Below are 10,925 nucleotides of genomic sequence, written 5' to 3' on the forward strand. Positions count from 1 at the left end.
GCTGCCGGGCATCTTGACCAAAATGCATTTTTAGACTGTTTATTAACATTTAGAGCGACATACTTGATTGAGTATTGCATAACCCGTTTTTATTGATTTATTAACATTGACAGGCGAGTGGCCAACTTCGGATGATGGCTTGTTATTACCCATTTAGAAATCCATTACCTTTAGTAACATTTATAACTGCAGACTTGGTGCTTGGAGGTGTGTCCCTGTTGAATTTAAATGCCAACAACCTGGTAACCCCAAAGGTGTTTTTAATTGCTTACAACTGATCTGTAAAAAAATAGTAAACATTTTACTAGCCATTAATAATGCCATTAATTACAGTTTATAAAGTCTTTCTAAATGGTGTTTTATCAGAAAGTGGTTCTGATTATTCTCCTCCCTGCTCCTTTTCGATCAAGGAATGTGTATTATGTTGTTACAGATCGTAGCTCATATTTTGTGTACAATTTTGTGTTGGAAGGCTACACTGATGTGATTGAAAAAATAAATAATGCATAATGAATGAATAGTGAACACAGCTTGCTATACAGCTTAGTATAGCAGGAAGTTATTTCCTCTCAAACAAATCCAAGCTGGAGTTACAATAAATCCATATCAAACATTGGCGCAGATTCATAATCACACCAAAACCAATACTGAGTGCTCAAGTAGTACAAAAACAAGTCAAAAAAATCCCTTTGTCTTGAAAAGCATTTAACTCCTCAACAGATCTTTAAGACCTAACCATAACAATATTATGAGTGTATCCTAATGAATGAAAAATCAAAATTGTATTTTCTTACCAGTTCCATCAAACACAAGTTAACCTTTGGGAGGGGCGATCACCCATTATGCCACTGAACCACAATATTCTATTTTTCTTTTTAGATCATGTTCGGACCAATCTTGGATTAACTTTATTTGGCCACTGTACTGTATGTTTGTTAACTGAGTATTTAGTTGACAGCTGTGTCCTCCTACCTCCACCTGTAGTGTGCACAGGAGATCATCTGCATTTTGTTTTTGCATATGTGTAAATCCATGAACTCCATTCTCAATTTTAGTGAGTATAAGAATCCCCTTAAATTCCCTAATTATACACATGAAAAATTTTCACAGGGGATTATGGGTGGTGCATGTTCTCTCATCTGTTTTGTCAAATAAATGCCACTGCTCGGAACCTTAGTGTTTTTTGCATAGAAAAATCCATTTATTATTTTCAGTAGAATTTCTGCTGCTGCTATCACAATTGTGTCAAACTTGGAATTTATTAAGTGCCCAAAACCACAAGCAAACAATCTAGTATCTGCCAGTGGAGGCAGTCACAGTAAGATTGTGAAAACATCCATGTGAAATGTTCTGCATTCAAAATGTACACCAGTAGTTTCCAAAAGTGGCTTCTTACAAGACTTAAGATACTAAATGAATAAGTGTTTGAATACATTTTTATTGAATACAGTCATTAATACAATAAAATCAAAAAGAACTGCTTCACAACAGACAACAGTTTCAATACATTTGCCAGCCTGGATGGGTTTTTGGGTTCATCTCAGTGGTTCAACCTCGCCATTCTCTCCTGATCCACAGCAGACTGCAAAGCCAGTACTGTGTCTGTGAATGACAGATAAGACTAAGTAAATAAATGTAAAGCACATGCATTCACCCAGATTTTGGTCCTTTATGTAATGCAGTTTTGTCCTGGTACTTAATCTGGCCAGCCCAAGGTTTCTCTTTTGTCTCCCCTGAGCCAGCATGCAATTCACAGATTTGGTCATTTAACTATTTGAAGGTGTCATGAAGGTTGTTTCACTACCACCACGCTACTACATCATACCTGTCAGTTAAGAATGTGTAGTCAACATGTATTTGTTAAGCTTTCAGGTTTTTCACAAATGCAAAACCTCCATAATCTGGTGTGAATGACTTAAACAAACCTGAAGACTCAGTGAGAATAGTGGTGACAGTGGATATGTAATATTCAACAATACAGTAGATTTTGTTTAGTTTTTACCACTTAAGTCCAAAATAAAACCAAAAATCAAGCAATGATTTGCACAAACCCAATAACTTCTGGGAATGATCCACCAGGTCGGGAAGTCCTGCCTCGATGTTGTACGAGGTTTGCTCCATTGCCTTAACGAGTTCATTTGCCCTCTGTGAAACAAAAGTGAAAAAAATGTGAGGACTTACAAAGCCATTAAAAATGGCATTATGACTTGTATGCTGTAAAGACGAGCAGATTAAAGAAAACTACCTGGAGCTCTACATAAACCTTCTCCTCCAGATCTGCCACTTGGGATATGGCGTCAAAGACACCGGTATGCACAACAGATTCCTACAACACAAAAAAGTGAACAGCACATTTTTTAGCAAATAGTGCATACAAAATAATCAATATTAATTATGATTTTGGAATCATTTGCACAAGCTGACCTCGTCTGAGGAGCTATTTATAGGCTCCTGTGCCTTAGCTGCTTCACTGGGTTTTGAATTGCCATTCAGTTCCTTCACTCTGCAGAAGAGGGGAAAATGTTTCAAGCTTTATTTTCCAAGGCATGGTATACCTTTCACAAAAAGAAAGAAAAGAAAAAAAAAAAAAAAAAAAGGACAAAAATATTTGGAATCAAGTTAAACTCCATTCGCCAAATATGTACCTGTCAGCATAACGTAGTGTGTTCATTGTATATTCACATGAAGTCATTCCTGGAGACACCATAGCAATCTATGGAATAAGAGAAGTGAAAATATGTCTACATACATTCTGTGCTTAAACACCCATACAGTCACATCAGAGTTTGTGCTTGTTTGGTGTGCATCTGCACAATTCACTATAATGTAATCAGACCACAATACACCATATGCCAAACTGTATGTAAATAAAGTTTGGTGTCTTAACTTACCATGCAGGTCCTGGACTTTTCTCCAATGAAGGAATCCCTGAGTACTTTGGTCAAAGTGCTCATCCGGAAAGGAATGTGATCACTGTTTTTCCCCAGTGAACGAATGCATTCCTACAGGACACACAAGTGGTCATTTTAGGTGCTGTGCATGCATATTTATTATTTGGGCAGTGGGAGTTCTGAGAATGTCAGAAGAATTAAGCATTAGGAATATTTTATTCTTGTTTAGTCTCAATTTGAGAGAGCCAGGGTTACTTTATCTGCATCCTAGCTGAGGTGCGAGAGAGAGAACAGGCTTCTCTAAGTTTGCAGCCACAGCTACGTATTTATCCAGCGTGTGCATGCCTCCACATTAGCCACAGTCTACCTTGAGAGCCAGCAGGCTGCGGTTTATCTCTGCGGTCTCAACCAAAGTACTGCGGTCATTGCTGCTGACGTCTGTGCCACGCTCGTTGCCTGCCAAATCGACCAATGAAAATTTGCTGTGTAGCGTGGTGGCACGGTCATTCCGTCGTAGCACAATCTGGAGGACCGCATGAGAGCGGGATGAGTTGGCGTTGGCTGAGGTCTGGCCTGATGTTCTGGGAAGATGGAAGAATAGAAGGAAAGCGAAAGCAGCCACGTTAATGTTATATATTTGTATTTACTACACATTTTACTGAACCAGAAGATGGACTTGAAATACTGATGTGAAACCAAAAAAAGTATTTAAAGATTTTAGTTTGCTATGTTAAAATAACTAATGAACACTACATATTTAGTGCTCTTTCAGTCAACATTTTGTCTCGAGTGTTTGAATATGTATGTACCATGAGATCACAACAACACGCTCTCCTCACATAAGTACCTGCAAGCACTGCCCGTCTGTATCATCTTGATGACCTCTTCTGCCGTGGTCACGTAGACCTCCTCAAGGCCCACCACCTGAACCTGCTGCCGGTCATCCTCCAGAACACGGAGCTTGGACTTCTTGTTCAGCAGGTCATACACCTAAGTCAAAAAGTATATTTCACTTAAAGAATAACTTGAATAAGCCAATTTTTCAGTTAAATATTCTCAATAAATGAGCTCATGGGGGTAGGAGAAGAGGTTTTTCTTACTTTGCCATTGTAAATCTCAAAGAAGCTGACGTAGACAGAAAGATCCAGGTTAGCATACCTCCTGTGGTGGAGATAGGCGAAAACATCATGGGCTAAAAGGGAGAGAGTCGAGCAATTATTCAAACTTAAAGTGCCCCTTAGAAGAAAACATGAGAGAATCCTGAATATTATGTAGTCTGAAGAATAGAGCATTGGATATGAAATGTGACTCCTATTCTGAATTAAGGAGACAAATACATATAAAACAAGTTGGAGAATTGTTTTTAATTAAATCCTTTAATGTTACCCAATTTGGTCATAATCCCTGACCAAACAAGTTTATTACCAGTGATGTGGAAATCTGGGGATCCTACCTGCCAAGGCATAGATCCCTTTGGCACTGTTCTGCTGCCTCCCTGTGAAATCACCTCCCATCGTCTGGGGAGAAGATACCAAATCAGGAAAAATAAATAAAAAAGTGTGCATAGTAGGCTATACAGAGATTTGAATTTTGGGAAACTCCCAAAGAAAACTAGAGACATTATTTTCTGCTTAGATGCAAATAATTGCTATTGCAAAACACCTTAAAAAACAGCTATTTTTTTTGTTATTCTTCATCAAAACCATGCATCAAAGATATAACTCATTTCCATCTAAACAAAGGAATTTTAAAAACAGATTCCAGAAAACTCAACCACACACAGCAAGCAGAGACTTACATGAGTTTTTCCACTTCCTGTCTGGCCATAGGCGAAACATGTTGCCATGCAACCTTCGAAAATGGACTGCACCAAAGGTTTGGCTGTGAACCTGAAGAAGAAAATGTAATTTGTCTTAAGTCTTGGAAAAAATAAAAATAAACCATACTGAAAGAAATACTGCTGAGTCACACTTTATACACATGTATTAAATATTGCTGTGTGGACTTACAAATACAGTTCTTTACAGTTTTACAGTTTCCATTGAAAAATAGGAGGCCAAAAACTAGACTGTTGGCACAATCGGAGCCTTTAAATCATATTCTCTAGGAGGAAAATTCTTCATAAGAAAACTGGCCAGTGAAAGCACTTGGCACCTCATTCAGTTAATCTGCAATGCGATCCAAATTGTTGCAAATCCAAAATTTCAAAAAGACAGTGAGGTCCTTACTTGTAGACCAGGTCGTTGGTGGCGGTCTCATCAAAGGAGTAGTCAAAGTGAAAGATTTGGTTGTCTAAGTACTTGGTGAGGTCCACCTTCTGTTTTGGCTCATGGACCAGCAGTACACCTTTCCCGGGTACAGACACCACATCAATCTCCTTCTTATTACTCTCTGGAATACACAAGAATGTCAAAGTGAGTATTAAAAAAAACAAAACAAAACACAGCATAGCTAGCGACTCTGTCATTAATTAATCCTTCATCTCCAGATGATACTACATACAGGAGGTTACACCGTGTCTACACAGAAGGCATAGCATGAGCAGCAGCTTCAGTGCTCCATGCTTATCTACACAGGATACCTCGAGGCACAGTTTGGAGTTGTGGGTCACCTGGGTTTGGAAGGCCTGTGTAGACAGCTGGACTGATGAAAATAGAAGCTTATCTCCTCCATCAGATGCACGCCATCGGGGCGATTGAAAAACGTGGCTAACACGCGTTCTGTGTAGACACCCTGTTATACATCACTCACAATGTACCTTGCTTGTTAAGGGGCCGCTTGCGAACACACACACAAATCCTGTGAGGTTCGATCTGTAAAAACACAACACGTGCTGTAAGCATGGGCTTTATGTAGCACATTGGCATACAGTGTCATACATGGCACATAGTTCCTGAGTCCAGACTTACCAGGTCAGTAGCTGATATGGGGGTTATTTCCAAGGTTTCTCTGAAATCTTGGATCATCTCGTAGAACTTTTGGTTTGGTCGAGAAGCCTCTCCAAACTTAAATGAAAAGGAAACAAAGGGAACGCAAATACAATGTGAGAAGGAACTTCTCTTTTGTGTAAAAGCTCTAACCAAGTCACATTTCCAATTAAGAAAGATATGTATATAGCAGAATGAGTTAAAAAAAAAAAAAAATCTCACCTTTCCCCTCTTGGTCTGCATTTCGGGGGGCTTTATGACACAAGATACCCTTTTGTTGCCTTTGTTTAACTCTTGGGGAGCCACAGATTTTCTCCTGCCTGGAGTGCATAAAGATAATGACCACCTTTTTCTTTTTTTTGTTTTTGTTTTAAAGACCACACATCTCATTGACACCATTGCAGCATCCAACAAATTAAATGACAGAACAAGTATGTGCCCATATCATCCAGCCCTTGTTGATAAAATCAATGTGTGCATAATCACCAAATTATTTTGTCTACCATAAAACAAAACAAAAATCAATCCTTTGCAGAAGAGAAGGGAAGTTGCGTTTTGACATTAATGTGTACAGCTCTCTCTCTGCGTAGGATATGTGTATAGTTCGTTGTAATCCGGTGGATGCACATGATGTGGTGTAAAGTTTGTTTCTGACCTTTGACTGGAGGTGGAGCAGGCACTCTCTCAGGTTCATCATTTTCTTTTATGGCCTCACGGACAAAAGGCATCGACTGTGCTGGTCTGGTTTCATTCTTTCTACGCTGCTGATTAGGAATTACTAAATAAGGCAGAAGATTGTGCTTGAGTTTATAAAGATGACAAATATTTCAAAACTATTAAACAAAGAAAGCACTAAAAAAGTTGCACATGTTGCACAATACTTGAAAACCTAATCTAATGCATCCAACAACATGTTCGACATATTGCGATACCGTTACCAGTGTGTAATGGGACCGTCTACAATGCAGATGTGCAAAATATACAGTATGGGCAGGACTCACATTTAACTGTCGCTGACAACAACAATACCCAAATGTTGAATGTAACAAATATGTGACTTACGTCACATATCGTTTACTGGAAAAAGATCCAATTTGTAAAATTCTTTTTCAGATATATTTTCAGAAGATTGCTACCAACCAGAATTTGTAAGGCCTGATGATGGGGGGACACTAGGGTGGACTGTCTCCGGGCTTCCCTGAGAAGACTCAGAAGTTGGGACTGGTGCTGGAACAGGGGCTGGGGCCTGGAACATACACGTCTGCCTGGCCTGAGACCGACTGGCAACTGAAAGTAGAACAAATCCAAGTGAAACAGCTGCAGTACAAGTTTCATTGTCTGAAAGCAAGTATCATTAAGTATTGCTAGCACTGGGGTTAAACCCCAAACGCCTGCAACAATGGAAAGATGAACTGCACATAGCTGTAGGCTGCCAAATCACAAGTGACTACAGCAACAAGTCTGCCATTCTTAGAAGAAACAAGATTCTTCAGAAACCCAGAGTGGCAGAGATGTGAGATTGGAGTGATGAAAACAGCAACAGGAAAGTGAAAGCTAATTTACTGTAGGTTATTAAATAATGACAGCTTCTAATTCAAGCCAGTTACACATGAAAACATTACTGACTGAAGTTTAATAGTGTTATTGTCAGCCAATATTGTAAAATCAAAAAGCAATCTATCATATCATCAGACGAGTCTGTCCTAAATGGATAAGCATGCTGGAACAAATGCTGTACCCTTGTTGTTATGAGTGATGATACAGAGCACTCCTTTTTTGACTCTCTTTGTCCAGTGCATGTTTTTTCTAACAGATAATGCTATGTGCCCAGAATTAGTCAATTTGCATCCCCATGCCACTAATCATTGAAATAAAGAAGAAAATCATTTATAACCAGTGGTCTGAGCAGAGTTCAGCTTTCCCAGGATTGTGGGTATTTGCACTTACACCCTGAACCCCTTAACAAAGGAATGGCTGGAAAATATGACTCATTTGCTTTAGAGAGAGGAGCATGCATGCCTTGCCGACCTGACTCTTCAACCTTGGCAACAGCTGGAGCAGAGGCTTTTGGAAGGAAAAAAGCCGTTAAGTGACAGAATACCGTACGTGGTAGTCAAACAGACAAAACGGTCCAATTCATTTACATACAGGAGGAAGGGGCAGGAATCCTGGATGAGCGCAGTCGACCCTCATACTTCTGTGGAAGGGACAGAAACAGAAGACGTTGCTCAGCGTATCATGTTATTACAGCCTCATTCAAAGCAAGCCAATGTACAGCTTTAACCTTTTAATGTTCAACCCATGTTTTCAAACCCAAATGATGAGTAAAATCGCATTTTTCATGCACGCCCACTATATTATACCACAACGTTTCTGCTGAATCCTCAGGACAGCAATGTAATAATCTATAACACTGAACTTTAGTTAACACTCCTTTGTCATTTATTCAGAAAGGGGATTAATTAGATTTTGCAGGAGACACAAAACAAGGGAGCAGCTCAGATAGGATCATATGATTATAACTATGAGGTAAAAAACAAAGTGTAAACACTAAAATTTTTTAGAAAATATTGTTCAACAAGGTGCTCTATTTCCTTATGTGGAAAAGTAAGGTACCTTGTCTGGAGCAGGTGGTGTTGGGTCAGCAGCTTTGTTGGTGACAGCTTTTATATGGTCCAGAAGCTCTGGATTGAGTGTACACAACTCGCTCACTTCAACCTAAAACACACGGACACTCAGTCAAAAGGAGAAATGCAGTCATTTAGATCAGACTTCGACTTACTTACAGCCCCTTGGTACATTAAGTTTAGGGGATATTCGACAAGGCTGTCATACAGGACGTTTTAAGAGATGACTGGTTCATATCGTCGCTAATGTCACAAAAACTCTTTTCTGTTTTTATTGACCACTGACCTCCTTCCCTCGGCAGATGTTCCTCTCATGCCACTCTACCATAACCGTGGACTTGGCGGTTTCAACGGATTTCACCGTTGCCAGATGCACTCGACCTGGTTTACACACACAAGCGGCAAGTCACCCTTTGTTAACTCCAGACAACGTTATAAGTTAGCCTCCATGTGTTACCATAAAAAAAATATATATATAAGCTCACCATCACTGCGGCTGATTTGTACAGAGAGTCCAACAAGAAGCCTAGACAGGCTGGTCTCCATTTTAGCTTTTTGTCGCTGCTGTAACGGAGAAATCAAAATTCAGGTAACCTTATCGTTTTTTGTTAACGAGCTAACTCGCGCTCCAGCTTATGTGCTGAAGTCGATATTAAACTATATCTTCATGTCATCGATAAATTAAAGACGACGATATAAGCGCACTATTCTCTTCATTGTGTTTATTTATTTCTGACTAACGACACAATCAAATTTACCTACCAAAGTCAACGCAAGCGCCGCCCAAGATTTAAACTGGCGTTATTTCCGGGATTTTAAGATTTTCATTGGTCGTCGTCATGTCATCGTTTGCGCCCTTCTTCTTCTGTGGCTTTTTAAAAAAAAGTGAAATCCAGATTGGCATAATACCGCCACTGGCTGGATCAGTTAGGAATGACCTCTGCATTGAAAATCAATCGTCAGTTGAAAATCCTAAGTAGCCTCTAAAGGCTTACCTAGAAGCCCACCAGACATCATATTGACCAGGTCACTATACGTTTTGTAACGTTTAACTTTTGTGCCACAAAGCTACACTTCGGACAGAACCATAGTTTGATGCTCTAGTCACTGCTTACTTTGCGGAAAGAGGTTATGCCAAAACATAATATCTGATAATATCTGATGTACTGTTTACTTGTCTTTGCTTACTCACAGACTCTTCTAATTTTCATACTTAAGATGCATAAGTAATGTGGCAAAAAGGACTTTGATGCATAACAATATGATTACATGTAAATAGAGCTTAAACTTTTTAAACTTTTTTAAAGTCTCTTTTGCGTTTTGCGTGGTCTGAAAATAATACCTGTTCGCTGAAATGACCCTGTCTTAAAGTGTAATCTGACTTATGTTCTGAAATACATACGCAACTAAAACAACAAAATTAAATATATAACGACAACATTACGAAATAAAACATATGGATAAGCACAGTGGCGATTTTCCAGTGTTCGTGGCAGTGATGTTGGCACCAGTGGCCCCCCTTGCCCTCTGCAAACAACATGCCTCGAGCCTCAAGTTTGCGTCCAGAGCATGGATGTAGCAGGCATGGAAACTGCTATGATTTTCGCCGGGCCAAAGGATTCTGTCTTATTAAATATTAACCATCTCCACTTGACTATTTCCATCTTCCCAATCTCAGTTACTAACTAATGATGTTATAGATAGGGGCGTGTTAAGACACATAATTTTAGCTAAAGCTAGTTTATAAATGAGTCCGACTAACTTGTTAGAGTCCAGCAGGAAAAGCTGGCATGCAGCCTGAAGGTGAAAGTTGACAAAGTGAAAACACCTCTTTTCTCGGTCGTACTGAATAACACCAGTTTCCTGAAACGCTGTGAAATCAAATATTTATAGTATTAATTTTGTCAGTTTGTGTCCGGCATCACGAAGGCTTTTCCTAATTTATTACATCATTGCCCTAACATCATTTCTCATATTGTGTACCATCGTCCTCTGTTAAATTTGCTGTTTAAAAGTATTTTGCACTCGACATTTGCATATATTATATGTAGGCTAATAAATTCAGGTTTTTCATAAAACTTCAAAAAAGTATTTACTATAAAAATCACTGCTGACTAATATTCAGTGATGTATACTGTGAGATAACAGAAATTTGTCAACTGTTGTGCCGTGTATAACAAGGTACTGTATCTATCCCTTTTAACACCCCTGATTTTAGGTAATTTAGGATAATGTTGAAAATCAATGAGCAGGACTGCTTTATGGCAATATTACATTCACAGGACTCCTGCGCCAATGTAACAGAGTATCTTGATTGAATATCCAAGAAATGTAGTACTGTTTATCATGGCATATCAGAATATCACAATATAAAGTTAAATGTAGTGCGATAGAAGATTTTATTCACATCACACACCCCTACTTATATAACGTATTCAGAAATGTGTGTCCATGACCGGACACTTCGAACTTCATACAAT

At 39.0% G+C, this 10,925-nt stretch overlaps 1 protein-coding gene across 3 annotated transcripts; it reads right to left on the reverse strand.

Moving 5' to 3' along the window:
• Positions 1-1,418: 1,418 nt before the first annotated feature.
• Positions 1,419-9,296, reverse strand: kif2c (kinesin family member 2C). Of its 3 annotated transcripts, none has more exons than XM_040144754.1 (23): positions 9,208-9,296; positions 8,931-9,009; positions 8,732-8,826; positions 8,435-8,536; positions 7,967-8,015; positions 7,847-7,882; positions 6,959-7,105; positions 6,474-6,596; positions 6,041-6,138; positions 5,801-5,896; positions 5,650-5,704; positions 5,120-5,282; positions 4,690-4,780; positions 4,345-4,408; positions 3,992-4,083; positions 3,739-3,881; positions 3,259-3,472; positions 2,892-3,002; positions 2,646-2,713; positions 2,425-2,503; positions 2,246-2,326; positions 2,052-2,145; positions 1,419-1,602 (listed from the first exon to the last, which is right to left on the reverse strand). In XM_040144754.1, the coding sequence occupies exons 2-23, from the start codon at positions 8,989-8,991 to the stop codon at positions 1,541-1,543; spliced, it is 2,124 nt and encodes a 707-aa protein (XP_040000688.1). In that variant the 5' UTR covers positions 8,992-9,009; positions 9,208-9,296; the 3' UTR covers positions 1,419-1,540. The 3 variants fall into 3 exon arrangements, with proteins under 3 accessions (XP_040000688.1, XP_040000687.1, XP_040000689.1); XM_040144753.1 differs by having other exon boundaries at positions 7,838-7,882; XM_040144755.1 differs by lacking the exon at positions 7,847-7,882 and having other exon boundaries at positions 9,208-9,295.
• Between the last annotated feature and the right edge of the window lie 1,629 nt (positions 9,297-10,925).

The sequence above is a fragment of the Xiphias gladius genome, chromosome 14 (assembly GCF_016859285.1).
Source record: "Xiphias gladius isolate SHS-SW01 ecotype Sanya breed wild chromosome 14, ASM1685928v1, whole genome shotgun sequence".
Taxonomy (NCBI): Eukaryota; Metazoa; Chordata; class Actinopteri; order Istiophoriformes; family Xiphiidae; genus Xiphias; species Xiphias gladius.

Bases quoted from the DNA above. Each gene is read 5' to 3' on its own strand.
- kif2c (XM_040144753.1), bottom strand. From the start codon at position 8,991: ATGGAGACCAGCCTGTCTAGGCTTCTTGTTGGACTCTCTGTACAAATC. The intron at 6,139-6,473 runs GTCAGAAACAAA...TATGCACTCCAG, and splicing joins TGCTCCACCTCCAGTCAAAG to GCAGGAGAAAATCTGTGGCT. The intron at 3,003-3,258 runs GTAGACTGTGGC...TGTGTCCTGTAG, and splicing joins GCAGCCTGCTGGCTCTCAAG to GAATGCATTCGTTCACTGGG.